The sequence below is a fragment of the Plecotus auritus genome, assembly GCF_963455305.1.
Source record: "Plecotus auritus genome assembly, chromosome: 2".
Lineage (NCBI taxonomy): Eukaryota > Metazoa > Chordata > Mammalia > Chiroptera > Vespertilionidae > Plecotus > Plecotus auritus.
Genome location: NC_137771.1, coordinates 203776487 through 203794892, shown reverse-complemented (window position 1 = coordinate 203794892; position 18406 = coordinate 203776487). Strand labels below are relative to the sequence as shown.

The window sequence follows — 18406 nt, the reverse complement described above, 5'->3', positions numbered from 1 at the left end:
ACCACTGAGTCGCTCAAGCCAGCCTCAGAAACACAGGGTCCCCCCCCCCCCTCCACCTTCCTGCCAAGCCCTTTCACATGCTAGTTGTGGCAGATTATATGTCTGTACCCAACTATTCAGTCTCCACCCTGTAGAACAATGCATTCTGGCCTGCTCCAACGTGACCTGCACTATATCTTGTGAGAACGCCCTCACGCACTGAGCTTGGTATGAGCTTTGCTTTGGTCAGTGGACCTGTATGCCACGTTTCCTCCAACTCCTTTTTCCTTCCTTCTAGAACAGCATGCTCCAGACGGGGGCTGCCCTTCGGCCTGGGTCCTGAGATGAAGAGATGCATGCAGCAGGGCCCCAGCCAACGGTGGCAACCAGTGGTGTGCAATGCAGGTAAAAAGAAAACACAGTGTCAACCTCTGAGATCTGGGAGTTGTTCTTGCAGCATAATCTGGCAAGAGCTAATGTGCGAGGGGTCACAAACTCAGTGCTTGTGGGCAAGCAAACTGGAAGAGCGAAGCTGAAAGAATGTGTAAGACATGGGACTGGCAGGGCTGTGGCAGGCAGGAAGTAGCCTAAGATTAGGCTCCAGTGTTAAACTTGATTATGAGTTAAAATAAAAAATGCTGTTTATGTGGTTAAACATCAGAGGCTAAGATTTTAATAACACAGAGGACTAATTTTTTTTTTACCTGAAAGCTTAACTACAAAGAAACATGCAGTTAAAAACAAAAAATGTAATGACACAACCTCATATTGATTTTTATAATCATTTAACTTTTTCGAGATCTTTTAGGCACCAATCTCTAGTTGAGAAGGAACAATTTTCTGAAATTTGGCAATTATTCACATTTTACGTCTGTGTTGTTGTTGTTGTTGTTTTGGTCTTATTTTAAAGTGAAGAGAAATTTTTTTTATTTTAAAAGTTCTCTTAAAAACTTCTGTGTTAGCTTCACAAACAATATAAACATTTACAAAATTAATTAAATCTAATCATGCCACAAAAATAATCACCATTTGTCTTAAAGAAAGTGACTCCTATATGAATAGGGATTGACAAGGGTATAGACTGATTCCATAGACCACCTCACCGAATTGATTTTATTATGACTGAATCAGGTCTGAGAACAGGGAAATGGAAATAGCCTTGTTATAGAGAATCACAAATTACAATAGTTCTAATTGAAATTGGTTCTTATAGAAGAATTACAAATATTTGTGTATTACAAGATCTAACTTTCAAGTTTATATTTTCTGCCAAAGGATTTGATCGCTTGCCATCAGTAATCCAGAAATAAGGAATCAACTGTCCCATGTCAGTCATAATAGGAAATTGCACAATCCCAAGAATATGGGGAAGAAGTGTTCCTCTTTCATCTACTGGTAACAGATCCAACAAAAGAGACATCACTGCTTCCATAAAAAAAATAAATATACTTCTACATGACATGAAAATCAGCTTTGATTTTAGACCACACATTAGGGCTTCCTCTTGATGTGAAACTAATAACAATAGAGCAGCATTGTTTTTTTCCTCTTTATTCTCAAACTGATTGCTAATGAGAAAACACATGGAGATTAGTAATGTAACTCAAATCTTTAGTCTTCTCTTTGCAACTTAAGTACCAGAATAACGACATTCCTTTCAATGTATTCTGACCATCAGATTCTTTTCTTTTTTGCCTTTGGAGTCCTTTCCCAAAGGAAACATATTGCCTGGCATTCTATATTAATCCTAATTCCCAGGTAGAAAATGAGACCAATGAAGTGACATCTAAAAACACTGGGGATTATATTTTTAAAAACAAGACAATAATTTATATTTTCTTCCTTTCATTCTTCTCAATATTACCACATTAAAATATTTATCAAAGTTAAAGAGATTATTGATACACAATAATGACCAATGACTTTACATTAATGGAGTTATCAATAACTCATTAGTGAAGTAACTGGAAAAGAGTTCAAATGTAAAGGGTAATTCACTATTCTGTTTATACAGTATTGAAAAAAACATAACATTTAAACACTCAAAAATTTCTAAGCAATATTAAATAATTGATAACTCTGAAATACTGCAACATCTTGAGGTACCTGCTGAATGACCAAAGACAGATAATAGTTTGGTATAACTCTAAGTTTTTACACAGAACTATAAATTTTTAAAATTGGTAATCCACATAAGAGATACACAAAACCATTAACTGACTAGACTATTCAATAAATAGAGCTCCACGTTGCTTTGTTGTTATGAACTAATGAGCTTATAATTCAATAAAACCCCTTTAAGAAGTTCTAGTCTACAGAATGATATATTCCAATTGTTTGGTCCTGTTATTAACAAAAGACTTTGTTTAATTCCTCTCAATATCATCTTGAAAGGGCCTGATTTGATTTCTGTCAAAATATAACACAAGTAAAGTGTAAGCCTGTAGTCTCTAGTCTATGGGTTCGTCATGAATTTCAGTTCAGAGCAAGCCAACACAGTGACCTTCTCATGAGTGTTCCATTACAGTGCCAACTCTGATGCTTCCCACAAAGTGTCCTGTCCCTTTCTAAGTTTTGAGTAGAACATGAAATTAATAATGGCATGTGGTGTTCCTTAGCATAACCTGCCAAAATGTGATGATTTCCTTGGAAGAAAAGCCATGGGCTGCAATCACACGTCTGAGTTGACAGACATCCAAATGAATCCTATACAAAAAGAAAAGGTTTGTGTCTTCTGGAATATGAATGTCCACTTTCAATAAATTCAAACAGATCCCAACATAAACATCTTCAAACTTGATGGGTTTTACGTGGCTCATCATCTCATAGATTTTTGGCACCAAGTCTCTGGACATCACATAACCAAACCCGCTGCAGTAGGGAGGGAACACCTTGAAGGGATACTCCTGGTATGAAATATGGGCTTTTTGGTAAAATCCTCTATAGGAGTAATTATCAATTAGAGGATAACCGGTGAAAAACTTCTCTGACTGGTTTAAATTTAAAAGATACTTTACTAAATTGCCAGTATTGATAAAGACATCAGTGTCTGTTTTCATGACGTACTTGGCATTGGGGCAAAACTCATTGACCCACCTGAATGCCATAATTGTTTTCAAGGTCAGGTTATTATATGTGTCTAAAAAATCCTGTCGTATTATGTCACCGTAGAGAAGGTTCTCATCCTCTAGGGACAATGATAACACTTTGTCTTCCTTTTCAGCCTGTTGGCCTAGTAAGAAAAATGTAAGAACCTCATATCCCCACCAAGACTTTTTTTCGCCCCAAGTAACTCTAACGGCCTGTCTGGCTTTCACATCGGAGGGGTGTGAGGTCACCAGGATGACAAGAAATGGGTTTTGATGAGAGCAGTTTGAATGCTCCTGAAGCGTGAAGCGAAAGTCTTGCCTGTAAATGGGCTCATACTCATAGAAGTACATCCAGTTTACACGCTCTATCACGTTGTACTGGGGCAGGCTGAGGTACCACATCACGAGGAAGCTCAGGAGTGACAGCAGCAGGAGGCTCCATTTGAGGGATCTCAGTGACATCCTACTGGGGAGTGTGGTCAAGAGAGCCAGGGCCATCCACAGCAGTTCAGAAGCACGAGGCTCAGCTTCTGGAAGATTGACCAGAGACCAGGTTAGTAATCCACCAACCAAAACACGTTTTCAAACGGTATCTGATTATCTGCTTAAGGAGAAAGAGCAGGAGAACAAAGCTCCAAGCAAACCCCCAAATCCTAACCCGAATCTTATTAACTTCATTTAATTGTAAATAAGTGGATACCAACAACCAAAAATATAGTTGAGCTTTTTACATCAAGATAAAGGGGCATCTTGATTATTTTGGAAAATTAATAGTTCCTGTTTCACATACATAACTGTTGCAATGTGTCTCATTCTAACAAAGCAGCGTATTTTAACAAGCCTCAGGCAAACGGAAGGAAAGTGTCCCGAGTAAAGGGAGTCGTTTATAACTGCATATAGGCAGTGGAGGCCTGTTACTCTTCAACAATGGGGAAAACTCAAAACCGCAAATCCCATTACAAAAGTTAACTTACATGCATTTCATAAGCCACGGTTTCCAAATGTGAAAATGGGACTGTGGTTATGATGCCTACGGCTTATGGGACCACGAAGAAAATAAAGCAGCAACAAAAAGCAGAGGAACTATTAGTCCAAAAGGCAGAAAGGCCTCACAAGGACTGGCCAGAACAGAATTTTGGCTTCCTATTACACAGGTGGGCAGAGAGACCAGGGTCTACAGCCCAGCTCCTTCCTTTACCAACGTGTATGTTGTTTACCTCTTGGGGCCTCAGCTTCCTCCTCTTTACATCCTGAAGATGTTAATAAAGTGCAAATTAGTGCTAATATGTGCAAAGTATGTGGCCAATGTTAGTTATTCAACAGAGGCTGCCATCACCAGCTGTGTTCTACCGTTGGCATCTTTTCCATCCTATTTGTGTCTCTAAATTGATTTTTACTGTCAAAGGGGATCATTCTAAAGAAATAATCTTGATGAATTCTTACTACCTGAAGGGGGTTTCAAAGCCATAAATATATTTCTATTATTACCTTCTTCTAGATTTCTTTTTTCTGGGTGAGTGGAAGACCTTCAATTTTACCAATTGAACATTCAGTAGTAAGCGGTAGTCAGAATGCTTGAAATTTCTGTAACATACATAAGAAACGTAACAGCATTGACATATGGGTCAAGGGACTAGGGAGGTCAAAGAGGGGAAGGAAGATTTATAACGTGAAATAAAAAGTTAAAAAAAAATACTGCTGGTCTACAGAATTCAGAGTTCCTGACTTCATCACGGAAGAGGGTGGCTGGTATTCAAGACTTAAAATCTCTATCTAAGTTCTCACATCAGCTGGTGTCTCATGTCCCCATACAACAGTTCTACTTCCCCCGTAGAGACCTCAGGAGCCACTACAGGAAGTAAAACACGGCACTTCTAAGTGACACTGCTGTATCCTATCTTTAATTCTGTTCCCATAACTACTTTGTAAAGTGACTGCAGGGATACCTCCCACACTCAGGAGTGTGGGTGTCGGTGTGGAAGAATGAAGGAGGCGTGTGGCGAAAAGGGGAAAAAAGAGACTAACCACAAATACTATAAAATAGTTGTTCATTCAGGGTGATGGAAACAGAGGCATTCTCATGTATTTATAGGTTTCTTTGTATTTGAAATTTATCCCAAAAAAGGAAGAAAAGGCATAATAAAAATGCTTGGATATCAGAGCTAAATGGCCCGCCCTACATCTTGGCTGCAACACTTAACGGCTGTGTGCCCCTTGGGGAAGTTATTTCACTTCATCAGAGTTTCTTTCTTCAGCTACAAGCCAAGCATCCCAACACTAACTCAGTTAGTCCGAGGCTTGTGGGGAGAAGATGAATTGCCCCGTCAGCTCAGGGGCCCTCAGCAATTTCCCAAGTGGAATGGCACAAAGGCATGCGGATGGATGCACGCACTAGGATGTCATGGGGCTCACACTGGCCTGGCCTCAGGTCTGGGATGGACTCATGCCCTGCCGTGGGATCACAGGCAGCTGGTCTCCCAGCATAGGCCTCCTTGGGCCAGCTGAGCAGTGGGCTCGGTGAACCCTGACATTGTTCTAAATCCCAAATCCCCGGGGAGGGACAGGAAGAAGACCCTGAAACATCGACAAACAAAAATAGAAAGAGGCCAACAGGGAAGTAGACCATGATTGTATTACTGACATCGTAAATAATAATGTCACATATCACTACCAAGAAATAAACTATATATAAATTATAATTTAAAAGCAATTTCCATTTTATTAAAGATAAACTCATGATTATGTAACTACACGTGCATTCCCCAACTGGATTCCACATCATCTACATTAAGCAAACATCCTCTCCTATCCCACAAGCCTAGTGCAATGCTGGCTACACAGCAGCTGCCAGTAATTACTTGTTGATTGGGTGGTAGATCCCTAACAGCTGAAAAAACATCTCAGCTAACAGAAAGGCCCAGAAAACCTCCAGAGACAGAGCACGTCAGCTTCCAGGTTATGAAGCGTGCCAAGGCTGTCACAGGAAACCACCCTCCCAGACAAGTCATTGGCACCTCCGTGATTGCCAGAACTTATTCCCCAGTCCAATCCCAGGCTGAGTCTATGTCTTAACTACAGGTGTTTTAGCTTCAAAAGGGCTCTGTGGGGCAAAAGAATTAGAAATCATTAAAACTTAAACCATTAATTTTGAATGGAGGGTTCCTCAGAGTTTTTCATGTTAATGTACATTCTCTCAGAAGAGTATATATTGTGCAATGTTTCTCAAATTTGTCTGAACAAAGAACCCACGTTAATTCTCAGTCTGTGGCAGGACTAGAAGAATTCCATACTTTGGGAAAGCGTGTCCTAGAACGTCATTGCAATCACTGAATTAAGAAACTAGTTTCTGTGAATTAATAAATAAAACTTTAAGAGTAGTTTAGAGTAAAAAAATTTGTGGGGGGACAAATTGGTTCAATTACTTTGGAAAAATTTTCAGTGTTGTTCACTAAGGCTGAACATCTATGTACCCTATGATAACAGCAATACCACTCCTAGCTACAACACTCAACAGTGTGTATGCATATAAGGACACCCAAATATGCCCAAGAATGTTCATAATAGCACACTTTTCATGACAGCCCCAACCTGGAGCCAACCCACAGTAGAAGAGAAAAATACATTTATATAATAGCACATTACACAAAATGAAAATGAACAAATTTCAACCTCACATGACATCATGGAGAATCTCTTAAAGATAACATGGAGCTAAAGAAACCAGACACATCAAGAAGAGACATCATGATTCCATTCACACAAAGTTGAAAAGCAGGCAAAAGTAATCTGTGGTGTTAGAATTGAGGACTCTAGGGAGAGGGAGGAAATATTCATTGGGAGAGGCTGAACAGGACTGGCTGGGCTGATGGTTCTATTCCTTGACCTAAATTGTGGTTACAGATGTGTCTACTTGGATAATTCATCTTCTAACTTTATTATACTTCAACAGAAACATTAAAAAAGCATGGCAATCCAATGAGTCATTTTGCATATCTAGTTACTGTGTGCAATGGGTGTTGGCAGGTGTCTACGTGACATGACGGCCCTGGGTCTCCCAGTCGTGGTGTGTAATGTTCAAGAGAGCCTACAAATTAAGGCACTTTTAAAACCTTTACTGTTTGCATTTAATAGGAAAGAAAACTAAGGCTTTTGGGGAGTGTCAGTGATTTGCCCAAAGTCCCAGGTTTGTAAGTGAGGGAGACAAAATCAAACAGGACCCCAGATCTCAGTTCTTGGCCACTCCCTTCTTACCTATCCTAGGGAGTCTGCTGCCCACCCCTTGACCAGGGTTGGGTTGAGTGGGTTTTAATTTCTTGCAACCATTGAATCTTGATAGAAACAGTAAAGCAGCATCACAGTCTTTAAACAGAAAGACTCAAGATTCCCATTCTCAAAACCTGAAACCTGAAGTGTTAACAACAGTAATAGTTAATAACTAATCAGTCATGTAAATACAGACCTTCTTATTTTGTAACAAAAACATGCTGGGCCCTAACCGGTTTGGCTCAGTGGATGGAGCGTCGGCCTGCGGACTCAAGGGTCCCAGGTTCGATTCCGGTCAGGGGCATGTACCTTGGTTGTGGGCACATACCCAGTGGGGAGTGTGCAGGAGGCAGCTGATTGATGTTTCTCTCTCATCGATGTTTCTAGCTCTCTATCCCTCTCCCTTCCTCTCTGTAAAAAAATCAATAAAATATATATTTTTTAAAAAAACATGCTGGGCACTAGGAAATAAATGGGGGAGGGGAGAGTGACCTGGGGGATTCAGTTCAAATGAAAATAAGTACTCCAGAGAAACAGAACAAAGAGTCACTGCAATGGTACCATTATTTAAACCAGAATGACCTGGAATTCTTTTCTGGGATGCAAAGATGTTATTTTTTGCAAAGGGAAAGCTAATTTAATTATTTTAAAAAATATACAAGAATGCTTCTAATTGCAAATGTAATGTATATATTCCCCACCCTTGCAGAGTCTGCACTTGCTCTTCCTCTTAACTCACAAGCCGGTTCTGGAAAAGGCTGGCTCCTTCTCATGCTACAGGTCTCAGCAAAATGTCATTTGGGAGAGTCCTTCCGAATCTCTTATCTCAAGCAGTACCCCAGCCCTTATTTTCTGTCACATCTTTCATCCTCTCCTTAGCATTTAACCCTACCTGAAAGGTTTTGTCTACTTGTTTACTGCCTGTCCTTGCCTGCCTTGTTCACTGCCATATCTCTGGTGCCTAGCACATAGTAGGTGCTTGCTAGATATCTGAATATTATGCAAATGGCCTGGTAATGTGCTTGTAAGTACCGTACATACATCAATCATGTCCTTTTTCTTATAAATACATGAGGAAAATTTCTCAAACTAAACACATTAATTCAGAAACAAAGCAATACAAAACTCTACCATTCTGACCACTGAGTATATCAGAAACAAACAACAGGTGATGTTGCACAACTTCTCTCCTGTCTCTTTCTTTAGCCCAGTGGTTCTCAAGCGTTGCTGCACATCATAATCTCCTGGAGAACTTGAAAAACTTGACACCAGGCTATACACAGGGCCAACTACCTCGGAGTTTCAGAGGGTGGTGAGGGTCAGGTAGCTTCCCAGGTGACTCCAATATGCTGCTCTAGACCCTCGAAGTGCAGTGCATGGGACCTTGTTAGACATGCAGACCCTCAGGCCCCACCCTAGACCTCCTAAATCAGAAACTACATTTTATAAAGTAACACATATAAACATGCAGGATGGGGCTGGCACACAGTGATGGCTGAGTAGATGGTACTGCTATTGTTAAAGTCCACACTATATGCTTCATAACTTACTCTTATTTGCTCATATTCGTTCTATTGACAAACCCCGCTGCCGGCTCCAATGTCTCCTACAGGATAGTGCATGCTCTAGAACACATTTAAACAGGCAAATAAATCCTAATCCATCCACTTTCCCCCTCCAAATCAGCAGGCCTTCTTTTAGAGCCCGCAGATTATGTTTCTTCCAGGATCTTAAAATTCCTGTTGTTCTGCTATCCTGAACATAGAAGCCGACGGGACCCGCCGGCGGCGGTGCACAAAGCCAAATGCGGACTTTTCGGGATCCTCCAACACACACAGGCTCCCCTCTCGCATGACCCTTCCTCCTGCCCTACAGTCTTCCCATGGCTGAATGACATTATTTTTCGAGGTATGATGTGCACTGTCAAAAGTCCTACAATAGGTACTTCTAGCCACTGGAGAGGAACAACAAAACACATTAGCCTTTTCAAATGGAGGTGTGAGGTATTCAAGTGGCATCAACCTACTGTAAGAATTGTGCATATTTGATAAGGTTTATGTTTTTCTTTTTACTTTGAAGCACACAGCTGGATGTAGAATAGAGAATCACCTTGCATTTATTGAACGAGTGAACTGTGACTATTATGTTTACCTAATTTAATGATGCTTAAAAATAAAATACGCTTTAATCTGACAAAGGTTTGCATTAAAAAGAACTTGCCTTTTACTTCATCCATTCCATATATATATATATATATATATATATATATATATATATATACACACACACACACACACACACACACATATATTCCATTTTGAAAGGACCACCGATAAGTTAGGTGTAAGTCATAGGAAGGTAAGTCGTTGGTTATGCATTTGGTTTATCGTCTTCCATGAGGACTAGTAGTGGCACTGGGGGATGTTCTAGTCTGGGGAAAACAAAAGCTTAGAAAAGCCATGGTAGATGCTTTCAAATATTTTGAACAATATGTGAGTTTTAACTCCAGAAGGCAAATGGAAGCCCAAAGATAAAAATTAGTGAGAGGGAAAATATAGATTTCTAGAACGGACTGCTCCTCACCAGTGGAAATCTTCAAGTGGTTGGCAGGAATATTACAGAAATTAATTCCTCATTGAGTTTCAAGTAATTTTAGGTAACCTCTATGGTCTCTCCCAACTCCAAGATTCCATGACTTCGTTACTGATGTTTAAAATGCAGTATATGGAAAAGGTTTTATGTAACTTAAAAACATTGTTCAATTTTTAAGAATGAATCTGAAGTATTCATTGAATTGAAGAAAAACAAAAAAACAAACCACCATTAAGCACAACTATGCATGGTTGTTACACAGTTTTAAGTAGATGGTGAGCATAAATACCTAATACTCCATCACCACTTCCCAATTCTGCCATTGGATTCCCTGCTGGTTGCATCAGTACTACCTTTAGGTATATTCTGAGAAATATGGGAGAATGTCTTTCATGCAAGTCTTATTAAAATAAAAGCCTTCTGCCTTGGTGTGTTGAAGTAGAAGACACGTGGAGTTTTAAAATCATATTTTAAAAAGACATGATTTCCTGGTATACATATAATATACATATACACTGAGTGGCCAGATTATTATGATCTCTGAATGCATAATAATCTGGCCACTCAGGTTATATCCTATATAATAAAAGGCTAATAGGCAAATTGTCCCCTCGACCAGGAGTTCAACCAGCAGGTAGGCCGGCCAACCGCCCATGTCCTCCCCCCGTGGCCAGGCTGGCTGGACCCTACCCATGCCGAATTTATGCACCAGGCCTCTAATATATATACACACACACACACACACACACACACACACACTGAGTGGCCAGATTATTATGCGTTCAGAGATCATAATAATCTGGCCACTCACTGTATATATGTATATATACATGGATACATATATACATATGTACTATTTGCAGACAATGTACTTCCTTATAGGAATAATAATATGTGGGAATATTTATAAATTTCTGGGATTGTGCTGTGTAGAGTCTCTGGGCTAAGAAAAATGAGGAGCAGCCAAAAGTAGCAAAACCTGAGAAGGAAAATTCAGCTGCAATTTTCTTTTTGCTTCTGCCCTATCTTGCAACAACAACAACAAAAACCACTCTTAATAATGTGAATGCATATTAGGATTTTAACTGGGGTTTTTTGTTTAAGGAACTGTGGGCTTGGGCTTAAGTCTGTATCACTTCTATAGCAATTTACAAAGCACGGTGACTATACTGTAAAATAAGTGTAATCACCCCATTTTTCAGAGACCTGTGCAGTCCAAGTACAGGCAGACCTGGAGCCCAAACTCAGGCCCACCTCCAAATGCTGTGCTTCTTCTCCAGAGCACAGTGCCACAGAAGAGCCCAGCCTCACATCCGATCTTACAGCCTCTAGAGATTCCTGGGCAGGGAGCAAAGAGTAGAGCAAAAGTGGATTTACCTTTGCACTCAGGCGTGGGTGGTCTGAGAGAATGCCATGACTAGCAGCCTGCGGGAAGAGGCAACAGGATGGCCGGATCCGGAGAAGCTAGGAAAACTGGAGCAGAGCAAAGATCACACCCATCAGGCAGAACAGCAGAAGGCTGTTGCATTATAGCTTTACCAATTGGAGGACATTTCATTCACTCATTCGGTACACTGGATAGGTGTCAGAAGCTGGGGCTGCAATGGGGAAGATGACAGGCAAACCCTGCCCTCAAGTTGCTGCACTCCATGAGTGAGGAGGAAGGCTCTTATCTCCAAGTTGTGCACCAAATGTAATGAGTAAAGCTCCCCTGGAGAAGATAAAGGGAGACCTCCCTCCTCAAATGTCTCCAAATTAGTGGGCAGCCTCCATGGCGGGGAGCTGAGTTTGCAACTCTCAGAATGTGTAGATGCTCAATTAATGTGCAAATTATAGGACCAGTGTCAGTTTAGAGAACCATTTAATACTAAGAGGTAAGAGTCAATTACCATTTTTTATCTTAGAAAGTGGGTAACTCCATCTTTGAAAACAAAGTCTGTTACTAAAATAGTAGCCAAATACAGTTCCAGATAAGAGACATGGTTTGAGTCCTCAGTCATAGTGAGGGTAGGTGGCCATAGACTTGTCTAAGCACAGCTTAGGAGTTTAGCAAAATTCTATGTTCTAGTCCAGAAGTGGGCAATTTAAAAAAATAAATAAAAAGCCAGACAGCAAACATTTTCTTTGTGAGCCATATGGTCTCTACTGAATTCTGCCTTTGTAGTAAAAACAGAGCCACAGACAATATTAATATATAGGTTATATATTATAGGTCAATATATGGCTATGCTCCAATACAGTCATCTATATTATAAAAGGCCAGTGGCCATAACGCCATAATGACCAAATGACGTCACCAGGAGGTGCACTGATGGGTCTCATGGCATGGCGGGTCTGGGGTCCTGCCGGCGAGGTGGGTCTGGGGTCTCGCGCGATTTCACGCACCGGGCCTCCAGTATATAATAAAAGCCCAGCAACCATAATGGTGTAATGACCAGAATGACCGCTCGACAAGTGGCTATGAGGTGCATTGACCACCTCTCGGTTCCTCCCCTTACCACCCCCTCCCCAGCCCACAGGCTCTGATTGCAGGATGGCAAATGGGGAGCCGGGGTGGATGGCAGCGGGGCAGGGCGGGACTGGGGACTGGTGAGCTGGTGGAACCTCTTGGTCCCTCCCCCCACCTGCAGGTTCCAATTGCAGGATGGCGAATGGGGAACCACGGTGAACGGGGCGGGACTGGGGACTGGCAAGTGGGCGGAAGATGGCCCTGATCGCAGGCTAGGCCTAGGGACCCTACCTGCACACGATTTTGTGTGCTGGACCTCTAGTTTTGTTTATAAAACAGGATGCTGGTCTGGAAGTGTTTGTTCTAACCACACGAAATAGCATGCCTTAGGACAGTGGTCAGCAAACTCATTAGTCAACAGAGCCAAATATCAACAGTACAACGATTGAAATTTCTTTTGAGAACCAAATTTTTTAAACTTAAACTTCTTCTAACGCCACTTCTTCAAAATAGACTCGCCCAGGCCGTGGTATTTTGTGGAAGAGCCACACTCAAGGAGCCAAAGAGCCGCATGTGGCTCGCAAGCCGCAGTTTGCCGACCACTGCCTTAGAACATCAATAAAGTGTCCTAAGAAGTCTCTTCTCTATGTTCCCTCGTGACCTCAAAGGGCCAGGCTACTGAGAAGAGGGTCCTAGCGTGGGTAAGGTGTTTCCTAAGTGAAATGGTTCCTGGAGGGTAGGCAGAGCTGATAATTATTAACCTGGGCTGTGGATGTCACATGGGGACAACAAAAGGCCTTGGCTCTCTGGTTGACTAGCTATATTCGGGGTCAGACACACACAGAATGGTAAACTCTGATCATCTACTCTAGTTTTCCGTTTTTATTCCTTAATTATCAGAGCTTCAAGTGGTACAAGCTCATGAAGCCAGATCTTCTGTTCTGCAGCCTCTCCAGGCTCTACCCTACAGATGACCTCCCATATTTAGATGTGGCCCCTGCACCTCTCTATGCTTCTAGCCCATACCCTCTTCTACCCTCTCCTCAAATTCACAATGTGTCAAAAGCTCTGGTGCCAAACACAAATCAATATTTGTAATATGCAACTTCTTATTAAAACCATTGTTCATAGTCCCAAAAGAGATATTTGCCAAAGAGCTTACTGTTAAGTGAACTGCAACTTCTGAATGCATCTGTTGTATAAGGTCATTTAAGGACACTCTGTTTGACCCCACACATTTGACTTCAATCATGAGCTGTGAAATATGGTTATCCACCAACACTGTGAGCAACAATGAGCAATGATAGCTTTTAGAGCTGCAACAGAATAGTACATTTGTCCTAGACATTATATACTGGTGAAAGGGATAACGGTATTTCCTAAAATGGGATTCTACCTATATCATCCAATGGTGGACAGAACAGAGCTGGAGACTGGACAGACAGAAAAGGCAAATCACTGGAAGGGGAAAGAAAAGAGAAGAAAGTATCCACTGGATTGTTTTCTTAGGGATAAAGAGAATTGAGTCAGAACGTGAAGTTGACTATAACCTCCAAATTAAGTTTATAGTTAAATTTTCCTGAGGTACTATGGTATTTTAATAATAATTCCATTTAAAAAAAAATATTTCAGAATGATTTAGTAGACCTTAACTAACTCTTGTACCTTCTCAAATCCTTTGGGGAAAGAAATATACTAGAATATATAACAAAATTTGTAGCTGTGTAAATGATCCTTAAAATTTTGTAAAGGAGACTATTATGTCAATTTTACATACACAGGATAATTTCTAAATTAAAATAAGAATAACTTACCTGTAGAATTTCAGATGAGACCAGAGCACTAGTTGAACTTCTTTGTTGTTTTCTGTATTCCATGTTTTAATGAAAACAGATTTGCTGGGGACTATGGAACAGAACAGAAAAACAATACAGCCGAGTCATAACAACATTGGGCACTACCATATCTAAATTCAATGTTCTAGCCTGGCTGGTGTGGCCCCATGGTTGAGCATCGATCGACCTATTGAACCAGAAGTCATGGGTTCAATTTCTGGTCAGGGCACATGCCTCGGTTGCAGGCTTGATCCCCAGTGTGGGTGCTGCAGGAGGCAGCCAATCAATTATTCTCTCTCATCATTGATGTTTCTATCTCTCTCTCCCTCTCCCCTCCTCTCTGAAATCAATAAATATATATTTAAAAAAATAAAACCAATGTTCTATACCTAGCAAGCTGCTATGGGAGCAAATTATTATATATCGACACTTCATTTTTGGAAAAATGATCCTCTCTTCTTCCTTCTTGTTCACAAATCACTTCACGCATCTAATCTGGAATTATATTTAGCCACTGTATTGATGGACTTTATTTTCAGGGTTGGAATTACCTACTGACCATTCATTTGAATAAGCCTTTCTAGTCTAGCAGAAAAATGTCATCGACTCTTACCCCTCAATTTTAAACAGTTCCCTTCTCTAGGCTGATACAGGTCCAATTTGCGCTTTTATCAGGCATCAACACAAAAACCAGATTCTGAAAGCACAAAACCAGCGCCCTACCTCTGTCCTAGCCGTCTGAGGAAAGCTGACACAAAGTTGTTCCCAGTTGGACTGCAAACTCAACCCTTTTACCTCTGAAAACAAAAAAGGGGCATGGGTCATCTGTTCCTTGGTGGTAGCTCTTCCTGCCAAAGCAGCCACCTCCCAAACGCTGACACGATGTGCAAAATACACAAAGAAAGGAAAGCCGCCTCTGCCGGGCCCATCTCCCTTCTGGTCCAGCGGTGAGGAGTGGGAGAGAAGGGCTACAGAAGGCAACCCGTGCTTGCTGCGGGCATCACTCCTGACTGCGTGGGAAAGTGCGACTCCGTTGCACCTTTAAGATTTCTTTGGAAAGGCCTTATATACTCGTTAAGATCGCCTCTTACAAATCACGTAACCACTAGGGGTTCCTCCGGTCTCTGCCCAATTTGCCCATTCTCCTCCTTAGTTCCACATTCTTCCCAACCCCTCCCCAGGAAGAGCCCTCCCACAATTCGGCTCCTGGGCCCTCCCTGCGCGTTGGGAATGCGTTCGCCTCGGGTCTGTTGGGGATCCACGGCCACCAAAACCCCCTCTCCGTCCGATCCCCGCCGCCGCCGCCAACGCCCCCTGTACCCGCCCGCCGCCCAGCTCCCGCCGCTCCTCGCCGGAGCCGCCCGGATTTACGGAGAGGCTGGGGCTGCGCCCCGGAGCCGAGTCGGGCCTACGGCGTGCTCCTAGCAGCCGAGGCCTGAGTCCGCCACGCATCCCCAGTCCGCCACGCACCCCGGCGCTCTCCGGCTGGCCCAGGGCGCCGCCGGGCCCCTCCTCCCGCGCCCGCCGGGCTCGAGCAGCTGTTGGTCGCGGAGGCCCCAGCCCGAGGGCTCGGCTACTCTCCGCGCTCCCGACAGGGCCGGAGTGGGCGGCGCCGCCCAGCCTCCTCCCAGCCTCGCTGTTCAGCTCCGGGCGTCCCCGAGGCGGGACGCCGAGGGCCCCCAGACCACGCCCGCCACCCGGCCCCGGGGTCTCAAAGCCTCAGGGCCGCCCCAGCCCCCGCCGCAGGCTCACTTTTTCGCGAGGCGCGCACCCCGTTCGTGCGCAGGCGGCGGCCGCCTCTCCCGCCCCGCGCTCACGCACCCTCCCCGCTACCGGGCGCGCTCAGACCACGCGCAGGGCCCGAGCCCCTCGCTCGCTCGCACGCACGCACGCGCGGCCCCACGCGGCCCCACGTGGCCGGTGGTCCGCAGCCCTCCTCGCTGGCAGGGGCGCGCTCTCACGCTCCTCGCCATCGCCAAGCACCGTCACCGTGGCACTAGGTATGCATTTACACTCGAGGATGGCAGAGGTCGGGCGGTGTCGTGGCGGACCTCACGCAAAGATTTGTTTCAGACTCGCTGCCCTTTGTCTCCTTGCAAAGTTCCAAAGCTGCGTAAATGCCACAAGCTAGAGGCAGTCATGGGGGATTTACTTATTTATAATCCCCATAGAACTATTACGGAAAGGAGAAAACAGGAAATTCTTGGCTCTTTCAGAAGAAATGCGCGTTCGCCTCCTAGAATCCATGGGGAATGAAGGGTGGGAATACGTCGGGGTGACAATCGTCTGGTGTTGCAACAGGAGTCCTAGGGAGTCCCGTGCTGTCTGGGAATGCCTCTCGGGAAACTCTCCTTTGGTCTGGAGAATTCAACGAAGGTCAGCCCCACCCGGAGTCGTCACCATCTACGTAGTGCTCCCTGGGAGGGCGGAGTGGCGAGGCTCTCAGCGTGGGTGGAGGTGGTTGAATTGATCCAGGAATAATACTTCTCCTTTCTCCTAAACCCTGGAGGAGTGCCATCTAACAACAGTTCCCCCTCCTGGCCACTTGGCTGTGGGTCGGTGATCAGCTTGCCTCCAGCATTACTGTGTGAAAAGTTGAAAGAGCCCTAGCCGGTTTGGCTCAGAGGCTAGAAGAGCGTCCTCCCGCAGACCGAAGGGTCCCGGGTACCATTCTGGTCAAGGGCACATCCCCAGAAGGGGGTGTGCAGGGTGCAGCTGATCAGTGAGTCTCTCTCATCATTGATGTTTCTATCTTTCTCTCCCTCTCCCTTCCTCTCTGAAATCAATAAAAATATATTTTTTTAAAAGTTGAAAGAGTAGGTCAGTGAACACCCGTTTAATAAAGGCCTCCAATATTGTATAACTTAACATTTTCCATAAATGCCTTCCTAAATACTTCAGCCTGCATTTCCGAAGAATAAAGATAGAGACATTCTTCTATGCAGTCATAAAAGAAACTTAATCACATATAAGAAGTTCAATAATTTGATGGCATCTAATTTCTAGTCCTTATGCAACTTTCTCCAGTTGTCAAAAAAGTCACATGTTGTATGAAGAGGCACGCATTGCATTTGCTTTTATGATGCTCTCTTTTAATGCAGAACAATCCTCCACCTTTTTTGTTTCATGGCATTGACTTGGTGAAGAGTTTAGGCCAGGTATCTCAGAGGGTTTTTCTTTCTCGATTTGTCTGGCCTTTTTCCCCAGTCTAAGTCAGTGGGTGGCATCAGTGGTTTTGCTATCAGACAAAGTGTGTGTTTCGGGGCGGGGGGTTGGGGGGTAGCTTTTCCCCATGGGGTTCTAGGGGTGGAGTCCTTATGATACCTTAAGAAAAAGAATTTTCTGAGATTTGCACGGCAAAATGAGTAACTTTTATTTGCGTTTCCAAAGTCCCATTTCTCTTAGTCCAGTCATAGAAGAAGTGTAGCTGGGGTTTCAGTAAAGCTGAAGCAAAGTAGAGTTTCCTTTCCATGTTGAATCTGGTCCAGTACAGCATCAGGCTGGCTGCAGTCCCTGAGTTCATTGCGTGTGGGGCTCTGCATGTGGAGGGGTCGGCCATGTGGGCAAACACAAGGGAGCCCCACAAGCCACAGTCACACAAGTTCCAAGAGTCCCAAGAGCAGAGAGAGGAACCAAGAGAGCACAAGAGTGTGCATTCCTTTGTTTAGGGAATTAGTATCCCAAATTTACGTGTGCTTGCAGCAGCCACACCCATTCTGGCCAATGACCTTTGTTCTCAGGTGTAACCGACAGCACCTGCCTATTTCACCCCAACTTTACTGGGCATACATCCATCTCCCCTTTGTTGGACCCCTTGGGAGTGAAAAGTAGCTTCCTGGTAAAGCTGTCCAAATGACATGCCTATAATATCTGGTCTTCCCTTTGCTCCTTTCCTGTTATTAATAACTAGTTAATTACAACGTATCAGTTTTTGTTTGTATCAGCAAATTAGTGTTTGCTCTTGACCTTGCCAGTTGATATGAATTTCATCAGAGTCAGCATTCTAAGAGTCCAAAACAGAAGCTGCAAGGCAGAAGTTCTATAGCAGGGGTCCTCAAACTTTTTAAACAGGGGGCCAGTTCACTGTCCCTCAGACCGTTGGAGGGCCGGACTATAGTTTAAAAAAACAACTATGAACAAATTCCTATGCGCACTGCGAGCCCGGGACGAGTCGGCTGCTAAGCAGGACAGGCAGCGGC

At 43.4% G+C, this 18406-nt stretch overlaps 1 protein-coding gene across 8 annotated transcripts; it reads right to left on the bottom strand.

Annotated features, from left to right (window-relative positions):
- Positions 1-631: 631 nt before the first annotated feature.
- Positions 632-16567, bottom strand: B3GALNT1 (beta-1,3-N-acetylgalactosaminyltransferase 1 (Globoside blood group)). Of its 8 annotated transcripts, none has more exons than XM_080655769.1 (6): positions 16259-16567; positions 14931-15004; positions 14187-14277; positions 11301-11396; positions 4557-4652; positions 632-3598 (listed from the first exon to the last, which is right to left on the bottom strand). In XM_080655769.1, exon 6 carries the CDS (start codon positions 3564-3566, stop codon positions 2571-2573), a length of 996 nt encoding a protein of 331 aa, XP_080511895.1. In that variant the 5' UTR covers positions 3567-3598; positions 4557-4652; positions 11301-11396; positions 14187-14277; positions 14931-15004; positions 16259-16567; the 3' UTR covers positions 632-2570. The 8 variants fall into 8 exon arrangements, with proteins under 8 accessions (XP_080511895.1, XP_080511892.1, XP_080511893.1 ...); XM_080655766.1 differs by lacking the exon at positions 16259-16567 and adding an exon at positions 15960-16126; XM_080655767.1 differs by lacking the exon at positions 16259-16567 and adding an exon at positions 15678-15834.
- Positions 16568-18406: the final 1839 nt, after the last annotated feature.

Excerpts from the sequence above, each read along its gene's own strand:
- B3GALNT1 (XM_080655769.1), bottom strand. The coding sequence starts at position 3,566 with ATGGCCCTGGCTCTCTTGACCACACTCCCCAGTAGGATGTCACTGAGA.